At 37.7% G+C, this 23,561-nt stretch overlaps 1 protein-coding gene across 1 annotated transcript in view; it reads left to right on the forward strand.

The window, feature by feature from the left end:
• The window catches only part of LOC134753473 (lysosomal alpha-mannosidase-like), a 60,709-nt gene that overhangs the window by 23,114 nt on the left and 14,034 nt on the right, over positions 1-23,561 (forward strand). Inside the window, exons 16-25 of the mRNA XM_063689347.1 lie at positions 15,447-15,518; positions 15,622-15,786; positions 17,590-17,741; positions 17,794-17,874; positions 17,927-18,007; positions 18,125-18,274; positions 18,392-18,541; positions 21,282-21,403; positions 21,663-21,746; positions 22,355-22,422. Of these exons, the coding sequence (XP_063545417.1) occupies positions 15,447-15,518; positions 15,622-15,786; positions 17,590-17,741; positions 17,794-17,874; positions 17,927-18,007; positions 18,125-18,274; positions 18,392-18,541; positions 21,282-21,403; positions 21,663-21,746; positions 22,355-22,422 (1,125 nt within the window). The remainder of the gene's footprint in view (positions 1-15,446; positions 15,519-15,621; positions 15,787-17,589; positions 17,742-17,793; positions 17,875-17,926; positions 18,008-18,124; positions 18,275-18,391; positions 18,542-21,281; positions 21,404-21,662; positions 21,747-22,354; positions 22,423-23,561) is intronic.

Genomic DNA, 23,561 nt, shown 5'->3' on the forward strand with positions numbered 1-23,561 from the left:
TATACACTCGTCGAGAGATCGCGAGATAGGCCGAGAACGGATGTGTTCCCTTCAAGTATCGCTCTTACTCGCCTCGTCTCGCCCTTCTCCGATTGGGTCGGTGGCGGTGGTTTGTCGAGGCTCTCGACGAGTGTGTACCTACAGCCGGCATTACAGTCATGAAACTTTAAGGGCCCTCCACACTCGTGCACGAATCGCGGCGCGAAGCCGCGAACGCGAGTGTGGAGTCTAGTTCGCTAATCAGCGAAATCGACTTCACGTTCGCAGCTTCTCGCCACGTAGTCTGGAGCGGGCTTTAAGAGCCAACAGGAGTGGTCATTTCTCCATACAAACGTACTCGACTGTTTCCTCCCTGGTTTTTGAAGCTAGAGGAATGATTTTTTCAACACAGATTAATATTGTCAATATCTGTGTCGGTGTGTTTTGCTTTTTTTGATATTTTTGTTTTTTAAGGCGCTAGAGCCCTTCAAACATGGCCAAAAATGGCCTCACTGACTATGCCGCAATGAGAGGCGTGGTATTCAAAACTGGTATCAATTAGCCAAAAAATCAAAACAGTCCGACACAGACAATTTCATAATCATTTAGATTTACAAATTTGGTTACGATTGCTTAAGTTTTGGAGGAGGAAACAGTCGAGTACGAAACCTCGATTTTTGAGATTTTTACGCAGGATTTTTCGCCTAAGCTGCAGTTGTCCTTATCGCACTAATTTTAGGGGCGGGGTCAAGTTTCTAAATACGTACACGGACAGAAAAGTGATGGGCAATAGTCGACATTGAAAGTCGATAATCTAGTGATGTGATAAGTTATCGATAAACCATAACAAAGTCGCGATTTGCCTCTTAGTAGGCGAAGTAAGTAAAGTGAGTATGCACTTTGGCCTCAGGGGATATCGTTTAACACTATTTATTATTCCTTGGTTCATACAAAGCTGAGCTGACGCACTAGCTACGAGATTAAGTCCTGGCTACCCCCCAAAAAGGGAGGGGAAAAGTCGGCTTCTGCGGTCCAGTTTGCCTCTATTTCTACCTATCTCTTGATATGAGATCAAATTTGGTATAAATTTTGTGTAAATTAGGGACGAATAATTTATTTTAGAAATAATAGTTTCACATTTTCATACACAAATCTGAATATACGAACGAAAAATTAAAACTATATATAATTTTTGGTCACAGATTTGCTCTTTAGAAGCAAATTGTGGTGATTTGCACTAAAAATTAATTACACAATTTAGTTTATTCATTCTTTATTTAGAAAAGTATCAGTTCTAAGTACGTATTATTATATTGCTTTATATTTTACAATTTTCACTTTTATTCAAAAATTTATTTTAAACAAAGTATTAATTTTATTAAAACTTTTGTGACGTGATCTCATGAAAGGGGCTCCACGAGGCGAAATACTTTTTACGCCAATTATTTCCTTTTTTTTTTAATTTACAACAAAGACGAAAGTTCGAAAAAAATGTGGTTACTTAATAATTGCCTAACTTGTTGAAAAAATTACTTTACATAATATCAATTTATAACCGTAGTATATTCCATGATATGTTTTAAATACACCATATTATTTCCAAATTTTTAAAAGAATATTTAATACCTTTAAAATAATATCTGTCTGTCTGTCTGTCAATCTGCCTGTCCGTCTGTCACCAGGCTGTATCTCGTGAACCGTGATAGCTAAAAAGTTGCAATATTTACGGATGATGTATTTCTGTTGCCGCTATAACAACAAATACTAAAAACAGAATAAAATATTTTTTTAAGTGGGGCTCCCAAACAACAAACGGGATTTTTTGCCGTTTTTTGCGTAATGGTACGGAACCGACTCGCACTTGGCCGTTTTTTGTTAATAGCTTTGAACTTTTTTTATGTGGGAATAAACGCTTCGAATACATTTTTCTAGACATCATTCTGAATCCAATGAGGTATCATACGTATTTTTAGGAGTTAGTATCTCTATTAGTGGCAGCCGTACAAGCCCAATTTCAAAGAAAAACCGCAAATCGATGTACAGGTTAGCCGTTTGGCACACGCATACTAAGAGGTCAAAACAAAATTTTTGACCCGCAGTTTCTAAAAAAAATCCCTTAGGAGGGGTATGCTGAAACATTTTTTTTGTATGAAAAAAAAAACACATTTTTTTTCCAAAAACCTATCGTGTGTGGTATCATACGAAAGGGCTTTTTGAGGCGATTCTAAAATTATACCACATCATTACATTTTAGCCATTTTTTTGTAAATTAAAACAAATAGAATTTTCAAAACACACCAAGTTTGGGGTCAAGTTAAAGGGTTAAGTAGAACTGTGTCACTTCACAAAAAAAAAACTAAATACATTTTTTATTGCTTTTTTGGGGTTACATATGAGGATATCACGTATCATTTGTACAAAAAAAATCAGCCATATCGTATCTGGAGGAGCCCAAACTTGGTATGTTTTGAAAATTCTTTTTCTTTCAATTTAAGAAAAAACCGGCCAAGTGCGAATCGGAATCGGGCGCCGAGGGTTCCGTACATTACACAATTTAAACAATGTATTTTTATGTGAAACGTGAGTGAAAGGTAAATTGCGGTTTACGATTTATAACGTATTAAAAAAAAACTACTAACTAGATCTCGTTCAAACCAGTTCTCGGTAAAAGTTGGCAAGGTAATGTACATCATATATTTTTTCAGTTTTATCATTCTCTTATTTTAGAAGTTAGAGGGGGGGTTACACATTTTACCACTTTGGAAGTGTCTCTCGGTCTCGCGCAAACTATTCAGTTTAGAAAAAAAATATATGAGAAACCTCAATATCATTTTTGAAGACCTATCCATAGATACCACACACGTATGGGTTTGATGAAAAAAAAAATTTTTGGGTTTCAGTTCTAAGTATGGGGAACCCCTAAAATTTTTTTTTTCCTATTTTTGAGTGAAAATCTTAATGCGGTTCACAGAATACATCTACTTACCAAGTTTCAACAGTTCTTATAGTTTCGGAAAGAAGTGGCTGTGACATACGGGCGGACGACAGACAGACAGACAGACATGACGAATCCATAAGGGTTCCGTTTTTTGCCATTTGGCTACGGATGGCTAAAATGCAATGATGTGGTATATTTTCAGAATCGCTTCAAAAAGCCCTTTCGTATGATAGATGAGAAGTATACGATAGGTTTAAAAAAAAAGTTTTTTTTTTTATACAAAAAAGGTTTCAGCACTCCCCTCCTAAGGGAATTTTTTTTAGGAACTGCGGGTCAAAATTTTTGTTTTGACTAGTATATACGTGTACCAAACGGCTAACCTGTACATCGATTTGCGGTTTTTTTATGCGAACAGCTTGCACTATTTTTTTCACCACCTTGAACCTTTTGTAGACTAGACTATTGTCCCAAAATATTGGGCGACGACCGGTCGTCTGGCCTAGGAGGTAGTGACCCTGCCTGTGAAGCCGATGGTCCTGGGTTCGATGATATGATATGATGAGCACAGATATTTGTTCCTGAGTCATGGGTGTTTTCTATTTGTATTTAAGTATTTATATATTATGTATATCGTTGTCTGAGTACCCATAACACAAGCCTCCTTGGGCTTACCGTGGGACTTAGTCAATCTGTGTAAGAATGTCCTATAATATTGATTTAATATTTATTATTATTTATTTATTTATTGGGTTTCATATTTATTCCGATCAGAATTAGGAGCTCTTCAATTTATACCTATTTTTATCAAAATCTGACACATAAATAAAAAAACGGACCATCAATAAAACTGTATAATTACATCAAAGTAAGAAATATCACATGTCACATGTTTCTTTATTATGATAATTTTATCTAACCTGAGGCTTTCTTTTTTTCTATTCAACGGAGCCGGAGAGCGGCAAATTTGTTTTTCAAGACGCTTGCTCGAAAAGATCTTATTTCATGCAGGTGTACTGAAGGGAAAAGGCCTATATTGTTCCCGCGGGAGTTATAGCTTTCTTTTTTAATTAGGTATGTCACTAATTCATACGAACCAAGTAAGTTATAAGTAAAATACTTTGTTTAAAATCAAGGTATAAGGGAGTTTTACTTTTAAAATACTCACGACTATAATTTAATATTTTTGTTTATCATATTTAAAAATATTTAATTGGATTAATTTAACAGCCGTTATCTTGTATGTTTTTATACAACAATGTTTTCTTGTATGTCCATGTTATGTTATGTTTTTTTACTATTCTGTAACTCGAAATGTTAATTAGATTGCAGGTTGTAGAAGGATATTGAATTTAGTTACTAAAAACGCGAGCGGCGTGAGGCCGGCGAGGAGCGTAAATAACGTGCGCGTCGGTGTGCGTGCACCACACACACTGGGATAGTCCCTCGGTACGCGGTACCGCCCCCGTCAGCGCGACGACGATATTCTCTTTCAAATCTCAAAATTGAGTTTGGTCTCGGCTCCTGTTGGCTCTTAAATCAGTGTCGCTATCGTGTTTTTGTTCTTGGAAAGTAACATTTGGTGAAGTGTTTTTTTAGTTAGTTTTGTGAAGTCTTAGGCTTTGGTCGGACATAACTAAATTATCTGTTGGTTATCGTACGAGTAAAACCACCCAACTATAAATAATAGTACAGTAGGGCTACCATGAGTTCCGTAAATGACATTCGATAGACCGGTCACCTAAAGAACTAAAAAGTTCAACTGGTGCCATGAGTCACAACAGATTATTGAAATGGGCACTATTTAACAAGTAATTAATCCACCATATCTTAATCTGACGCGCTGGAGTATTTCACTTGATTCTCTGATCGGTGTCAAGGCCGCATACTTGGTGGAGGTACTCAACAGGATGCAAGGTATCCCCCATAGATATCTTAATCTGATGCGCTCGAGTGACTTCAAAAATGCCCTCTTGGGCTTTTCGACCATTAGATTTCGATAGGTAATTTACGGATTACTCATACTTCTGATAATAGTTCTTTAGGTGACTACTAGAGGCGCTGCTGTAGTATCCTCCGATATAATTCTTGCTCTGTTTTCTAGTATAAGCTGTATACTAGTATCATAGACCTAGCATTACATAGACCAGCTATACGCGTGCGCCCGTAAGGGATAGACATAGATGACGTCATAAACGTGGGGATACCATATTGGTAAAAATTACCCCAATATTTGATATCACGTTGGGGCGATTACCCTGGAGGCAAAGTTAGCTTGTTTGACGGTATTAAAAAATTGTTAAATAAAATGTCAATGGGCCGTTCTTTTTAGGCGTATAGACAATGAAATACCTCCTATAATTCGCGCAGGTGGTACAAAACTAAATATACGCGATTGTTAGCGCGCCCACCGCAAACCCGACCGTAGCGAACACATTATTATGTAAGACGTCCGCTCCAAGCGACTTATCTATTTACTTACCTCCAATTAGCGAAAAGGAACTATATGAAACGGTTATGTACAAAATCGCTTGCAAAAATACGTATGACTACTACAATATATCCACGAAATTACTTAAAGTGGCATTACCCTACCTATTAAATCAATTAGTAAGCATTTTTAACACACTTATGAAACGAGGCACCTACCCATCCATCCTTAAAATGGTGAAGGTGGTACCTATTTACAAAGGCAAGGGACAAAATGATGATATTAAAAACTATAGGCCTATAAGCATAATCCCGGCTGTTGGAAAACTGTTTGAATATTGTCTTTGTCAACGTCTCACATCATTTCTGGAACGTTTCGGCTTAATCAGCGATAAGCAATATGCCTATAGAAAAAACAGATCGTGCATTAACGTAATACGCGAAACAATACAAAAAATCATGGTCGCAAAGGAACAGTCATCTCATGTAGCCATTTTATTATGTGATATGACCCGTGCCTTTGACTTATGCAATCATGATGTACTGGAAAAAAAAATCCAACATTTAGGTATCCGCGGCCCAGCCTATCAACTGTTGCTGGAGTTTCTAAAGGACCGACAACAAGTGGTAACCTTGAAAAACGGCCAGGTACAATCCGATTTAGGCGGTATTGACATAGGCGTCCCTCAGGGGTCGTCGTTGGCCAATTTATGCTTCCTGATAGAGGTCAATGACCTACCGTCAATCGTCCATGGCGACATGTACCTCTTTGCTGACGACGCATGTGACGTAATAACAGCCAGCTCTGTTCAAAGTCTAGAAGAACTCATCAGTGTCGACATAAAACAGATGCAAAACTGGTTCACTAATAACGGCCTAGTCTTAAATCTATCAAAAACACAACTTATACACATCAATCTAGGAGGCAAGCCTCCTAAGCCTCTAAACATTCGGATTGATGACACAAACATCGAACAAGTACACAAAACGAAATTTCTCGGTGTCACTCTGGACTCTGCCCTCAAATGGGACAAGCATATAGATGTTACATGCGGCAAGTTGGCAGGCGCGTGTTACGCTCTTGGAAGGCTAGCTCATGTGTTACCTCAAAAGGAACTGCGCACCAGCTATTTTTCCTTGTTCCACTCAATTATGTGCTACGGCCTGGAACTGTGGGGAACAGCGGCAGAATGGCATCGTGTCTTCGTATTACAAAAACGAGCGGTCAGAATAATATCTATGTCTCGTCCAGGATCACCAGCAAAACAACTTTTTATAAATAACAACATTCTCACACTACCATCACAATACATATTTAACATCGCCAAACACGTACATACACACAGACACACATTTAATACAAGCAAACTCACCCGTACCCGGTTAGGAAGCAAAGAACGCCTGCTTCCCGCATGTTACCGATTGACTAAGTCCTCCAAGACCATGCAGGTGATGGGCCCCAAAGTTTTTAACAAATTGCCAAAAGTCATCACCACGATAGAATCGCCCAACTCATTTGCGCGTGAATTAAAGAAATGGCTCCTCTCCCATGCCTTTTACAGTCTGAACGACTTCTACAATTTATAATTTAATTGACATCCAAAAAATAATTTTAATGTAACACTACTAATTAATATGATAAGGCTCATAATTGTAAAATTAATTGACATATTTGTACCTACACAACCCAAAACTTAAAACAATGTAATCTATTTCATGTAATTAAATGTAATTAAAATAATGTAATCTATTTCATGTAATTAAATTAAATTTTTGACGTGTAATATGTAACAATATTATTAATAAATGAGTATGAGTATGAGTATGAGTATGTTTAGTAAATAAAACGTAAAATAAAATGTATTATGGGTTTTAATTTAAAGAAATCACAAATCGCAATCACACCAATTAATGTACACCACATTTAATCTTCACAACATTTGTTTATTTATTTTTTGGAATTAGAAGTACGAAAAAACTTCGCGGTCAAAATTACCCATAAAATTATGATATTTTCATCTGGTATCCCTAACATGATTGTTATGCAGCTAAAGGGGCATTTCACGTCAAGCGGGCAGCAAAAAAATTGTCAGGTTCTGGATTTTGTTCATAGTTGGATTAATTGGACCTATATGTGAACTAAAAAATTTGGCATCATTACTTTTTTAATATATTGCTTCGTTAAAAATTTATACGCATTTGAAAAAACTACAAAATTTGAGGAACGGATTTTTTAAAAATTATTATTGCAATTCTTTCAATGGATTTAATTATAACTAAATAGTGATTATTTGAGAATATTAGTTGATTTCTTTGAAAATTTATAAAAAAAGTTTTTTTTATCTTTTTATCATATAACAAACCGGAAGTTAGTATTAAATATCTTTTTTTTTCCAACTTCGCATTTTTTTATATTTTTTATTTTTACACAATAATGTAGCTTATGGTGTACTAATGTCCTATAAAAAAATTTATAATGGCATCTCGATTGGTTTTGAAGGTTCATGAAGTAATTCGAAAGTACTGCGCGACGCTCCGTACTGAGCGGTAGTTCTATGTGGCAGTCTTTAATGGCCAATTACGGGTTTTTTTTACTTTTGCGTAACGGAATTAAAGCAATAAACAATATTTCATCGGTTAAGATGTATAAAAGCAAATCATGTATTATTCAATCGTGCCTTGTAGCGCTATCACTGATCAACCATATCTTAGAACTGAAAACAAAACGTTTATGTTTTAAGAAAACGCTAGAGGTAACTTAATAACTATAGCTAGGTTTAGGCGGGGTATGTCACATGCTTAAGAAGTCACTTTCGAGTTAGGTCACGTTCTGAGGACGTCACTTTCTGTACGTCACATTCTGAGTTTGTCACATTCTGAGCTCGTCACATTCTGAGTACGTTACTTTCTGAGAACGGCACTTTCTGAGGACGTCACTTTCTATGAACGCCACTTTCTGAAGCCTTCGCTTTCTGAGTACGTCACTTTTATAGCATAGTAAGATTAAAGCGTATACCTGCATGAACAATAGATACCAGCAATCATAACAGCTGTACGGCATACGGCCGTTTTTATGCCGTACAGCTAATATGATTGCTGGTATCCATTGTTAATGCAGGTATACGCTTAAATATTACTTTGCTATAAAAGTGACGTACTCAGAAAGTGACGAACTCAGAAAGCGAGGGCCTCAGAAAGTGGTGTTCTCAGAAAGTGACGTACTCAGAATGTGACGAACTCAGAATGTGACGTACAGAAAGTGACGTCCTCAGAACGTGACCTAACTCAAAAGTGACATCTTAAGCATGTGACATACCCCGCCTAAACCTAGCTATAGTTATTAAGTTACCTCTAGCGTTTTGTTAAAACATAAACGTTTTGTTTTCAGTTCCAAGATATGGTTGATCAGTGATAGCGCTACAAGGCACGATTGAATAAGACATGATTTGCTTTTATACATCTTAACCGATGAAATATTGTTTATTGCTTTAATTCCGTTATGCAAAAGTAAAAAAAACCCGTAATTGGCCATTAAAGACTGCCACATAGAACTACCGCTCAGTACGGAGCGTCGCGCAGTACTTTCGAATTACTTCATGAACCTTCAAAACCAATCGAGATGCCATTATAAAAATTTTTATAGGACATTAGTACACCATAAGCTATATTATTGTGTAAAAATAAAAAATATAAAAAAATGCGAAGTTGGAAAAAAAAAGATATTTAATACTAACTTCCGGTTTGTTATATGAAAAAAAGATAAAAAAAACTTTTTTTATAAATTTTCAAAGAAATCAACTAATATTCTCAAATAATCACTATTTAGTTATAATTAAAACCATTGAAATAATTGCAATAATAATTTTTAAAAAATCCGTTCTCAAATTTTGTAGTTTTTTCAAATGCGTATAATTTTTTAACGAAGCAATATATTAAAAAAGTAATGATGCCAATTTTTTTTGTTCACATATAGGTCCAATTAATCCAACTATGAACAAAATCCAGGACCTGACAATTTTTTTGCTGCCCGCTTGACGTGAAATGCCCCTAAATTAAGAAGAAGTTTATAAATGGCTGACCGCAGACTCCTACCTACCTACGTAATTTGGGCGGATAATTTTACAAGTAATGTTTTGTTAATTTGCGTAAATAATTGTGATATTTTTATTGAAATCGTTTGATTCTACATTGCTTTGAGTGTAACGTAATTTTACGATGTTATTCTCACATATTGCGTTAAGAGGAAGGTGTAAAATACCGTACTTACGTGTGAAAGGTTATGATCTCATATTTTTGCTCAGAGCGGCTATTACAGCCGATTACAGAGCAATTCACCAGTATCTTATCAAAGTTCAAGCATTCAAAACAATAACCATCACTATATTTCATAAGAGAAAGCACAATTTCATACAAAACAACGATAATTAAACAAGCAACGAACAAACATGACATGTCACGTACTTATTTGTTTGCCACAACCTCGGTTGTGGCAGCGGTGGAAAAGTGAAACTATGACAAGGACAAACAATAACAGCGCTTTCTCTGCTACTCCTACTGAAAGATACATAAGACTATCCCGTTCGGTCATTTTCCCCCACCCCTCATGACCGATCCAGTTATACTAGATTCATGACTAGTATACTTTCTAGGAGTGGAGTGAAGTTAATAGGCACATTAGTACGTAAAGAAACGTAATTAAATATGTGACGTAGTGCGCGTTTATTCACTTAAAGTAAGTTAAAATTTACTCTGGCAGCTGATGGTAGAGACACAGTATTTTATAAACTAAGGTCCTCAAATTCAATAAGTACCTATTATAATTAAGTATATATATTCTTTTTCGTTTTATCGTGAGATTTAAGTTGACCATTGTCGGGTGTTTTTATAGTATCAGTATCTACCTATTTAAGTTTACGGTGTTTTATACACCTACAGCAAAGTTCAAACATTTGCTGACAAACGGAACAAAATAATAAAAAGAGAAAATAAATTCCCCATCTTACGATTCTTACGAAAATGATGGATTTTTTCATTATGTGTAAATTGTAACATATGAAGGTAACATAATTACGTACCTTACAACCTTAAAACATAATGAGTAAGTGTGAGTAAGGTTTGTACAAAGGCCAAAATTAAATAACAAATGTGTGTCAATTATTAACTAATATTATAACTAATCCCAAGGGCAAGTAGGTAAGTGCGTAATACAATTCGATATGATTGAATAATACACATGTCGAGAAATGATAATTAGGTACTAAATACAAAATGGTACCTAGTTTTTATAGCTAGTGAATTGTTACAAGTTTTAATCGACGGCAAATGTAATGAAAAAATACACACGGATAGTAGACAAAAATCTTACTAAATATTTAGGTATATAGAAAAAAATCACCAGCCATGTGTTATTTTCATTAAATTTCAGTTGTATGGCATAATAATTTACCTAGTATTATTTTAATACACAATAGCGAAGGAAATACCCGAGCGACATCACTAGTGAGAATTTTCAGTAGATTTTAGGGTTCCGTAGTCAACTATAAAAATAACCCTTACAAAAAATGTTTATTAATTGTTATGCAACTATTGCCATGCCTGTTGCAGCGGCCTTCCGCTCGCACAATGCTACGCGAGGCACGCTCCTACCTCGCGCGCTCTATTGACTCTGCATTAAATGCTCGCTCAGTACACAGATGCCGACATGTTCGCTAATAGTTTAGCATACTTATGCAACTGCTAGACATTTTCTAAATTCTAAATATTGTAATTAAATTGATTGTAATGAATTGTACATTTTATCTTTCTTGACGTTTTATAAACTTAACATTGTAATTATTTGACTGAATTTGTAAATATCTTTCTTGACATTTTATCTGTTTGCATGTTTTTAGGGTTCCGTACCTCAAAAGGAAAAAACGGAACCCTTATAGGATCACTCGTGCGTCTGTCTGTCTGTCCTTCAGTCACAGCTTATTTTCTCCGAAACTACTAGACCAATCAAATTGAAATTTGGTGTACATATGTAAGTTTGTGACCCAAAGACGGACATGTAACGTAGACAAATGAATTTTAAACATGGGGGCCAATTTTGGGGGGTAAATGAGAAAATTAAAAAATAAAGTTTTTCAAACTATATCTTGTTACATATCAAATGAAAGAGCTCATTATGAGAATCTCAAATATATATTTTTTATAATTTTACGATAAACAATTTAGAAGTTATTCAAGAAAATAGGCAAAAAATGACCATCCCCCTTTATCTCCGAAACTACTGGGTCTAAAATTTTTAAATTATTAATTCTAAAATTATAAAAAAAATATATTTGAGATTCGCCGTTTTTACCCTTTGGGTACGAAACCCTAAAAATAAAATATTTTCGCCTTATCGCCTTTTCAATATGTGCTTTAGAACCGGTCAAGTGGTGCAAGGCTGTCATTGAAAGGAATCACAACTTGATTGCAAAAACTAAGTACAGGCATCAGCTTGCAAATTGTGTGCATAGATATCGATTGAAAGAGTAGTGAAAGAAACCGATGAGATAGTATGGGATGCACAAGCGGGATTGCGAAAGGGTATGGGATGTACGGATCAAGTCTTTTTCTTGCGATGCATAGCCGAAATATATTTGGCCAAAGGTCAAAAGGTCTATTGCGCTTTCATGGATTTGGAAAAGGCTTATGACAGAGTGGTGAGGAATGAACTTTGATCGGTACTCTCGGTGTATGGATTGAGCGGCCGTCTCATTCAGGTACTGAAATTGTTCTATGAGGATTCCAGTGCTTGTGGGAGAGTAAACACTTAACGCTTTTATGAGCAGCCAGAAGGTGTAGCACAAAGCTGTTGGTGCCTACACTTATGTATGGTAGCGAAAGTTGGGTATGGCAGAAGAGGCATCAGGGTCAAGTGAATGCAGTGGAAATGAGACGTTAGATGTAGACTACGAAATACCTCGCGTTTTGGTAAGAAAACTGACTGACTGAGTTACCACTCTTTCTTATATTTCTCTATGGTATATTTATGACCTCAACATATCAGATGGTTATACAGTACCAAGGTACTATTATTACAATAACAGCACTTCTGTTGTTGACTAATAAAATAGTTAAATTAAATAATGTACGTAAATAGAAGCCAAATTATCCGAAGTTGTATTATTATGTCAAGGGCAATATGAGTTTCTTAGCATAAAATTCAATTCGATTCGCCTCAATAATACACAAACACATTGTACGAAACCTAGGACTTTGCTTTGACGGAAACCTGAAATTTGAGGAACAGCAAAATGCTACGGAGCGATAAAACACTATATAATTCGTATTCGTCCTTATTTTAAAACAGCTGTTAGGGTAACATTGATGGATTCTTTTGTCCTATCTAACCTAGATTATGGCCATCTTGTGTCTAAGGCCCATGTCTTTACAAAAAAAATTAAAGAAAGTACAGCGAGTACAAAATTCTTGCTTACGCTATTGTTTTAATATTGATAAAAGGTCTCATTTAACTCCTTACCTAAGTACATATAATATACTTAACACCAATAGGCGCAAACTCAAATTAGCAACACTTGTTTACCATTAAGTAAGTATTACGCTATTGTTTTAATATGTATTAATAACAAGTGCGAGTCGGACTCGCATTCCAAGGGTTCCGTACATTACACAATTTAAACAATGTATTTTTTATGCGAAATGTCTTCAAAAAACCCGTAGGGGTCGGATCAAAAACTAAGTAAGTCCGACTCACGCTTGACTGCACATTTCTAATAGGTTTTCCGGTGATCTATAGGTAAAGATCTATTTTGTGTATTTTTTTCAAAATTTTTGACCAAGTAGTTTCAGAGATAAAGGGGGGAGGGGAGGGGGGGGATGGTCATTGTTTGCCTATTTTCTTGAATAACTTCTAAACTATTTATCTTAAAATTATTAAAAAAATATATTTTGATTCTCACAATGAGCTCTTTCATTTGATATGTAACACGATATAGTTTGACAAACTTTATTTTTTAATTTTTTTCATGTACCCCCAAAAGTGACCCCCGTGTTTAAAATTTATTTGTTATGTCCATCTTTGAGTTACAAACTTACATGTGTACCAAATTTCAACTTAATTGGTCCAGTAGTTTCGGAGAAAATAGGCTGTGACAGACGGACAGACAGACGCACGAGTGATCCTATAAGGGTTCCGTTTTTTCCTTTTGAGGTACGGAACCCTAACAAAAGGTCATGAAATAAAACTATGAAAACGGATTATATCGCGTATCTTGAATTTATAATACATCCCGACGTTTCGAACTCTTTACAGCGTTCGTGGTCAACGGGTGTCACAATATACGCGATATAATCCGTTTTCATAGTTTTATTTCATGAGTAACTATCGCGGTAACCGAAGCCTAACAAAAGGTCTCATTTAACTCCTTACTTTGAGATAAAAAAACTGTCAAGACCAAATCGCAAACCTGTCGTTCCCCAACTATTATTGCCACGCTCCAAATTAGCTATGGTAAGAAACGGCCCTTACTGTCGATGTGTGCGTGTAATGAACAAAGTTCTTGGTTTTCTGAATCTAGAAGTTAGCGATAAATTATTTAAGAAACAGTTAAAAAAAATGTTATTAGAAAAATGTTACTATTCAATGGATGAATTTTTTAATGATGAAAGTCTGGATAATGCGAAATGATTAAATTGTTTATGAATTTTATGATAACTATTAATAATTTATTGTTAAATTTCATTCGAGTATGAGTATGACTATAATTTATGATTATTAATGATTAACGCATGAATTAGTTTTATCTTATTATTATTGTTTTTTTTTTGACACAATTTTATTTTATTTAAAAGTTTATATAAGAAATTAAAACTAGGTATAAGTTCAAAATAAGTAGTTTAAGATCCAATATTGTACACCCTAGCAGGGTATCATGTACCTACTTGACCAATATGTAAGACCAGTATGTACAAATGAACATGATTACAATGGAATAAATGATATGATATGATATGTACATTATTATTAGTATGTTAACAATTTTTTTTTGTACAATAAAGTGATTTACTACTACTACTGCATTATATAGGTATAATATACTCGTACTTAACACCAATAGGCGCAAACTCAAATTATCAACACTAATGTTTAACATTAAGTACTTGCCTTGGGGGAGGCCTATGTCCAGCAGTGGACGTCTATCGGCTGACATGATGATGATGATGATGATTTGTTTGTTTGTGTGTTTATGATTGTGCAAATGGCGGATTTATTGCCAAATGACGTTCCTACCAGTCAACCAGTGGCTGATTAAGTTAAAAGAAAAACCGGTCAAGTGCGAGACGGACTCGCGCACGAAGGGTTCCGTATCATTACACAAAAAACGGCAAAAACTTCACGTTTTATGATTGTTATTGTAATTGTACCTATTTGATATTTCAAATTCTAAATTGAAAATTGTGCTTGTTATTTTCCAAATTCTAAATTATGCTTGTTATATTTTTAATCGTGCTCGTGGAATATTTACTGAATGTTACTGTTAAATTAAACTTTTAAATTCAAAATACCTACCTAATAATTGGATTTTTTTTTTCGGAGCAAAGGAATTTTGTATTAACTATAAGTGGAAACTCTTTTGAAATAAAGAAAAAAGAAAGAAAAAGCATTTATTAGCACAACATAACAAGACTAAAACTAGAAATAATTAAACAGAATGAGGTTGCGCTAAATGGTCCTTACTCAGCTTGATGTCACGGTGTGAGCCAACATGGCACACTCCGCGACGCTGATTTTCAGTTTTGGCCTATGTTCTAACTATATCTTTTACCTTATTGTATTATTATGTGCTGTATATTTCCCAAATAAATGAATTAAATTAAAAAATAAATTTAAGAATATTGCCGTGCCCTACCAGGGCCCATGTGAGATGGATGGATGGATGCAATAATTATATGAGTATGAGTATAATATATATCAAAAAAAATTAAACGAGCGGGCATAGCTGTGTGCTGTGTTTACTCGTAAAATACCTACCTACTTACATCAAAATGTGTTTTACTATGGTGTGCCAATGAAGTGTAGGTATTTTATTTTAATCTATTATTTTAATTTCAGGGAGATTTAGACTACATGAAGAATAAGAAATTAGGCCCCGACCCTGAATTGTTCACGCAAATCTCCAATGAGGCGAGTACTAAGCCGATTTCGTGGAGTTTAAAAACGTAAAAATGTGACATTTATTTTTTGTCCCAATGGGCCTTTGTTGATTTTTCTAAATTTATATTTACAGTATCTGAAGGTAACTATCAACAAGCAGACGGGCTTACTGGAATCCATTCAGCACGTGAGCGGCGCGAAGGTCCAGGTCTCCCAGAACTTCTACTACTACGGGCAGACCAGAGGAAGTCTGCAGTCAGGAGCTTACAGCTTCCGGCCTGATCAGCGACCAACACCTGTAAGTGAAGAGTAAAGGTGCAGGTCCAGAACTTCCCGTACGGGCAGTGTTAAGACCCATCTTAACAAGTAACAGATAAGTAGGTATTAGCATACCTAAATACCTACTTACCAAATCTAGATAGATTTAGTCTCTCAATCGTCGGTAGGTGGCACCACAGTCCTATGATATGTAATTCCTCATAAGGTGACATCTACCGAAATTCTTGTGTACTAGCATAAGTACTCTCTAAGCTTAGTTAGCTATGTCAATATATGTAATAGTTCATAACCAATCCGTAGTGTCATAGTGTGGCGCTGTACTTACCTATATAAGCTTCTACATGTACGTAGATAGAATCACTTTTTCCAACCAGCCTTCTGTTAACATTAAAAACCTAGATTATTAGTATCCCTGCTTTCATTTGGTCGCCATTACCTCCAACGCTGAACAGGCAGACAAGGGGCAGTCTCCAGGAGCTTACAGCTTACGGCCTGATCAGCGACCAACACCTGTAAGTGAAGAGTGAAGGTGCAGGTCCGGAACTTCCCGTACGGGCAGACAAGGGGCAGTCTCCAGGAGCTTACAGCTTCCGGCCTGATCAGCGACCAACACCTGTAAGTGAAGAGTGAAGGTGCAGGTCCAGAACTTCCCGTACGGGCAGACAAGGGGCAGTCTCCAGGAGCTTACAGCTTCCGGCCTGATCAGCGACCAACACCTGTAAGTGAAGAGTGAAGGTGCAGGTCCAGAACTTCCCGTACGGGCAGACAAGGGGCAGTCTCCAGGAGCTTACAGCTTCCGGCCTGATCAGCGACCAACACCTGTAAGTGAAGAGTGAAGGTGCAGGTCCGGAACTTCCCGTACGGGCAGACAAGGGGCAGTCTCCAGGAGCTTACAGCTTCCGGCCTGATCCGCGAACAACAACTGTAAGTGAAGAGTGAAGGTGCAGGTCCAGAACTTCCCGTACGGGCAGACAAGGGGCAGTCTCCAGGAGCTTACAGCTTCCGGCCTGATCAGCGACCAACACCTGTAAGTGAAGAGTGAAGGTGCAGGTCCGGAACTTCCCGTACGGGCATTTTAAGGAGCCTTACTACATATGTACTTGTATCTAACGCACAAAATACTATTTTTACTAGCAAACAAATTAATCTTTTTAGTATTTTGATTTGTGTTATTTCCATATTAGAAACACTAGTTATAGACTGAAATAAATGTCGTATACGAAAACTCGAGTAGGTATATGCAAACTCGTGAAGGCTATGTACCTTAGTACAGTGCCCTGCCTGCGAGTGCGAGTACAGTATAATAATGCGTTTAGGGTGCTGATGGGGCTCCCTCGCTACTGCAGCGCATCAACAATGTGGATAGTTTTGCTGCCATCATGCGCAGAAGAGCCGCTTAATTGTTATGCAGGGTGAGGGACAGCACCAACAGCATCCTAGCCATGTATGCTGACAGGTTAGATGGGGCCTATACCTAAACCACTGTAGTGCACTCCACATGTGTTTTAAGTAAATAGATATGTAAATATGTAGATAGTTAATAAGTTTGTGTGTGTACCTACTAACATTAGTTGTAAGATTAAAATGTTTTTTTTTTTATGTGACCTAACCAACCAATATGTGTTGCTAACCAAATTGATCCTTTGTTGGTCTAAAATAAATTTAATTTAAATTTAGGCCATAGCCAATTTCAACCGGTATCGCCATGAACCAGGTGGCCTAATGGTTATACTGGTTCGATCCCTGCCACGAGCACTGGTGGCCTTGATCACTTTTTCTTTAGCATATGACATCTATTTTAGTTTATAATTTTGTTTTACAGATCGCAGAAAAAGCAACATACAACACGATCCGCGGAGCCCTGGTGAAGGAGATCCACCAGCGCTTCTCAAGTTGGGCCTCGCAGACCCTGCGGCTGTATCGAGGGGAGGAGTACCTCGAGCTCGACTGGGTCATAGGACCAGTGCCCATCAGGTACTAGGCTTGAACAAGGTGGGACCCTCGTGACCCACCAGCGCTTCTCCAGTTGGGCCTCGCAGACCCTGCGGCTGTATCGAGGGGAGGAGTACCTCGAGCTCGACTGGGTTATAGGACCAGTGCCCATCAGGTACTAGGCTTGAACAAGGTGGGACCCTCGTGACCCACCAGCGCTTCTCCAGTTGGGCCTCGCAGACCCTGCGGCTGTATCGAGGGGAGGAGTACCTCGAGCTCGACTGGGTTATAGGACCAGTGCCCATCAGGTACTAGGCTTGAACAAGGTGGGACCCTCGTGACCCACCAGCGCTTCTCCAGTTGGGCCTCGCAGACCCTGCGGCTGTATCGAGGGGAGGAGTACCTCGAGCTCGATTGGGTTATAGGACCAGTGCCCATCAGGTACTAAGGCTTGAACAAGATGGGACCCTCGTGACCCACCAGCGCTTCTCCAGTTGGGCCTCGCAGACCCTGCGGCTGTATCGAGGGGAGGAGTACCTCGAGCTCGACTGGGTTATAGGACCAGTGCCCATCAGGTACTAGGCTTGAACAAGGTGGGACCCTCGTGACCCACCAGCGCTTCTCCAGTTGGGCCTCGCAGACCCTGCGGCTGTATCGAGGGGAGGAGTACCTCGAGCTCGATTGGGTTATAGGACCAGTGCCCATCAGGTACTAAGGCTTGAACAAGATGGGACCCTCGTGACCCACCAGCGCTTCTCCAGTTGGGCCTCGAAGACCCTGCGGCTGTATCGAGGGGAGGAGTACCTCGAGCTTGACTGGGTTATAGGACCAGTGCCCATCAGGTACTAGGCTTCACACGGTGGGACTCTTGTGACCCACACTTCTTCTTCAGCTGGGTCTCACCGACCCTACAGCTATATCGAGGGGAGGAATATCTCGAGCTCGACTGGGTCATAGGACCAGTGCCCATCAGGTACTAGGCTTCACACGGTGGGACGTGGGACCCTTGTGACCCACCAGCGCTTCTCATCTGGGCCTAAGCTCTCTCTAAATAATATGATATCTTACAGAGCAAACTCAGGAGGCTCGTCTGCTCGTTTGAATAGAATAGAATATATTTTATTTGTAGTAATTGTACATCGTCATATTAAATTGTGTATTTTTTTGCTATCACATAAAAAAAACTATACTTACCCATGAATCCCATAATACATATTTTTGGTCTACCTTTTCTGTCAGTTTCTTTTAAAAAAAAAGAAAGAAAATTCATTTATTTTTACATCATAATTTGACTACTTTTGATTTTATTATTTGTACCATGTAATTTTTAATATGCATTTTTGTACAATAAAGAGTTTACTACTACTACTACTACTACTACTACTACTACTACTGCTGCTACTACTACTACTACTACTACTACTACTACTACTACTACTACTACTACTACTACTACTACTACTACTACTACTACTACTACTACTACTACTACTACTACTACTACTACTACTACTACTACTACAATACTATAAAGTAAACATATGTGGTATTTTCTATAAAAAGGGACCTTATTATCGATGGCGCTTACGCCTTACGCTTACGATGCTCCGATATAAGTACAATGCCGCCCGACGCTGTGCGGCGTAAGCGCCATCGACAATAAGATCCCTTTTCATAGAAAATGCCCCATATTAACACAAAATATTCTCACTTCACTTTGTCTCTCAATTTCAATTGCTGTCTGCATTTTTCATGACACATTGCAAGATTTCTTCAATCCCAGGTAGCATTTATACGTTATTATGACGTCAGCGACGTCATTGTGACTTCATAATGACGTCATTATGACGTAGCTGACGTCACTTTGCCACCTGGGATATGACTTCTGCTGATTCCTTATGCCTATCTTAACAAACAAGAATAAATGACGGCTCATTTCCTCCAGAATAAAGATTACTGCTAGATTTTGTTTGCTCTACATACAGAACAACCGATGTTTCTCATGACCATTTCAGTAAATTTTTGACCATTACACCGTACACACGTGTGAAAGGTTAAGACTGACCAAGTTATAACTCTTTATTATTCACAACGACGGTACTTAATCGCGTAATAGTACATTATGATACAAGTGTGCTAAGTTGGTCATTACACACGAGGCGATATTGTGCAATAAGAAAGCCGATGTGTGTAATGACCAATGCACACGCGTTTCATACGACGTTCTTCAACACACTTGCGAGAAAAAAAAAACTCATATTAATCAAATTTGAATAGTTAAAACAGTTAGTATTGTGTGTTGCATCTGTCATACTCGTACTGCCGGCCGCCCCTCGCCCCCGCCGCGGGCCCGCCAGTCTGACCAATTAAAGAAGACTCCCTCTCCATGCATATTATTAGCAATTAGTTACCTTCTTAACTCAGTCGGATAATATAATGAAAAAGCACGAGTGGAATAATACACTGAAAGAGCACGCGATTATGAGCCAAAAATCGGTGGAATAAAAACGTCGTTTTGAGCAAGTGTGTTGAAAAATAAGTTTTAAATTTACCTCCGACGTTTTGAGGACGGCGTTGTCCCCGTGGTCTCGGAGAAGACTGGCTAAAGTTGACATCAACATCTTCTAGGCGCGCGAGTTTTTCGAACTACCCGCACTTGGTCTTGTTTATTAACTTGAACGTTTTGCGCACTAGGGATGTCACCGGGTCGACACACAACACTCACAATCTGTCTGTCTGTCCGTCTGTCTGTCTGTCTGTCTGTCCGTCTGTCACAGCCTATTTTCTCCGAAACTACTGGACCAATTAAGTTGAAATTTGGTACACATATGTAAGTTTGTGACCCAAAGATGGACATGTAACGTAAACAAATTAATTTTAAACACGGGGCCACTTTGGGGGGTAAATGAGAAAATTAAAAAATTAAGTTTGTCAAACTATATCGTGTTATATATCAAATTAAAGATCTTATTGTGAGAATCTCAAATATTTTTTTTTTATAATTTTAAGATAAATAGTTTAGAAGTTATTCAAGAAAATAGGCAAAAATACATTTAAAATATATTTAAAAAAGGCGGTTATTAATATTTTGTTTGTCTTAATTTTCTGTTTAATAATGTTTGTATTTTTATGTCAATGTAAATTTTATTTGTGTGTCGTTGGCGTACGTGTCGCCATTATTTTTAGATTAAGCCAGGTCCCCACAGAAAACCAGCGCCACGGTTTGCCGCGGCACTATGCTGAGTGGGGATCCTTTTTGGCGTCCAAATGTTTTTTTGTCTGCATGCTTTTCTTTTTTATGTACTATGTTGTGGCGTCAAATAAATGTATTTTCTTTCTTTCAAAAATTGACCATTCCCCCTTTATCTCCGAAACTACTGGGTCAAATATTTTGAAAAAAATACACAAAATAGATCTTTACCTATATCTATCACCGGAAAACCTATTAGAAATGTGCAGTCAAGCGTGAGTCGGACTTAATTACTTAGTTTTTGATCCGACCCCTGCGGGTTTTTTAAAGAAATTGGAACGCGAATCCGACTAGCACTTGGCCGGTTTTTTGATTATAACTCTTGTTTACAGCACAGACCTGGGGAAGGAAGTGGTGTCCATCTTCACGAGCAACATCAGCAACCGCGGGGAGTTCTACACCGACTCCAACACCCGACAGATGATGAAGAGGAGCTGCAGGAACGAGTCTGCTGGTAAGGCCAGGATAAGGGCCAGTTGCACCAACGTTAACAGACAGATCAACGTTACGCAGCAGAGATCTATGAAACTTTACATACAATAAAACTTTGTTAGCACTTTAACGGTGACAGACGGTTTGGTGAATGCACCGTGCAACCGACTCTAAGGCCCCATTCGCACGAGAGCTTAAAAAGCGTTGCGTGTGTGAAGCACCCATAAGTAAGAGCGAGAAAGAGAATTTTTACTTTGCTTTAATGGATGTCTATTTTTCAGGACAAGTCGTTAAAAAGCCCGTGGCGTCGTGTTACTATCCGGTCACGTCCCGGCTGTGTATTCAGGCATTCAACGATAGCACAGGTGAGAAGGCTAGGCAAATAAACAGGTGGTCTAGCCAAGATTACAATGAGGGCTACCGCGTTTAATTTCGTCGCTAGGGGCGCTAGTGTAGATAGAAGGTCTTTAATAAATAAATAAAAAATCGGACGATACCTACAATCCATGTTTTGCTAGTTACAAATCTAAGATGTTGGGAGGTCCAGTGCCTAATTAGTGCACTGTCCCGTCTCCCCGCCACGACGAAAATAAAAAAATGTCAAATGCATAGTAGTTTTGGGGGGTTTCAAGCTTTTTTATAGGGAATTTTTACTCCTTATTCATAATTGTGATAAATCTTTGTCCATCTTTGATTAATCATGGTAAACAATAGATATAGCTCAATAAATGTTAGTGGTATAAAAAAAGTGAAAACTAAAATATATGCCAAATTAAACAGGTTGAGAAAATTGCACATTTAGACGTTAAAATACCTTTGTGTATATTAGAACGTATTGATTTTATAAAAATAAACATAGAATAATTTTGAGATCTGTTTTTCTGGACCTACATGACGGATAGGCAACCATTTTTTTAATACCGGTCTTCTCCACATTGATCTTATGTTAAAAGGTGTTATGTTTGGATTGCAGGAATGTGTATTTTGACCGATAGGACTCAGGGCGGGACTTCATACGACGACGGGGATATAGAACTCATGGTGAGAACCAACTTTTTAACTTACACTTAACGCATGCTGCCCGTTATACGGCCACATCTGAAAATTTATGATCATTGGTGATTAGATCTTAATAAAAATCGGCCAAGTGCGAGTTGGACTTGCGCACCGAGGGTTCAGTACTTTTTAGTATTTGTTGTTATAGCGGCAACAGAAATACATCATCTGTGAAAATTTCAACTGTCTAGCTATCACGGTTCATGAGATACAGCCTGGTAACAGACAGACGGACAGCGGAGTCTTAGTAATAGGGCCCCGTTTTTACCCTTTGGGTACGGAACCCTAAAAATAATAAAGTTAAGTGTTCTTTGAAAATTTTGGTGCCAAAGCGGCCGTATAACAGACAGCATATGATAAATTATGTGGTGTCAAAGAGAATTAAGAAGACATAGAGCGCTCACTCCATACATCAGTTTTGTAGTCGGTATCTAGCGTCAATTATGAGTACTGCTACTGGACTATAAATTTCCTATTTGAAAAATTAAACATTTCAATTAATACAAATATACATTAAATACATAGCCATTAAAAACATATAACGTTATTGGTATTGGCATTTTTCGGATTATACAATATGATTGTCAGTATATTTGATTGTACCCAAGGCAGGGGGGTGTCACTGCGCAGTTTAGGTATATTTGGCCGGCGCACCGCCCGGGCAGGTGTATGGCAGTGGGCTGCCGATGCCGCTCGGCTCGCACGATAGTCGTGTCACGTGCTCAACTGGCGCTCGCGCAAAATTGAAAAATTTGAAAATACGCAATGGCTTCGAAACCTAAATCGCAATCTAATCTGTATAAAAGATAATGTTCTGTTTACGGATGTCTGAATAAACGAAAGAACAAGGAAGCAGAAAAAATCATTTTTTTTAAATTCCGGACTATATTGACCGACATATTTTCAAAGGAATAAGTACTTATGTCGCATTCCTACTTCCGTGAGAATCAGACATACTATCCCCGGCTAAAAAAAATATGTTTACAGAATCAACGTTTGTAATTCCTACATATTTATCTTAAAAATAATAAATCAGTAGGTATAGGTACAAAAACTTGTCAAGTGACAACCCCGTGCCGACACTCGCAGCTCGGTCATAAAACTGCGGCGCGCAAAGAAGATTC

Source organism: Cydia strobilella, chromosome 27, assembly GCF_947568885.1.
Source record: "Cydia strobilella chromosome 27, ilCydStro3.1, whole genome shotgun sequence".
In the NCBI taxonomy this organism is placed as follows: domain Eukaryota; kingdom Metazoa; phylum Arthropoda; class Insecta; order Lepidoptera; family Tortricidae; genus Cydia; species Cydia strobilella.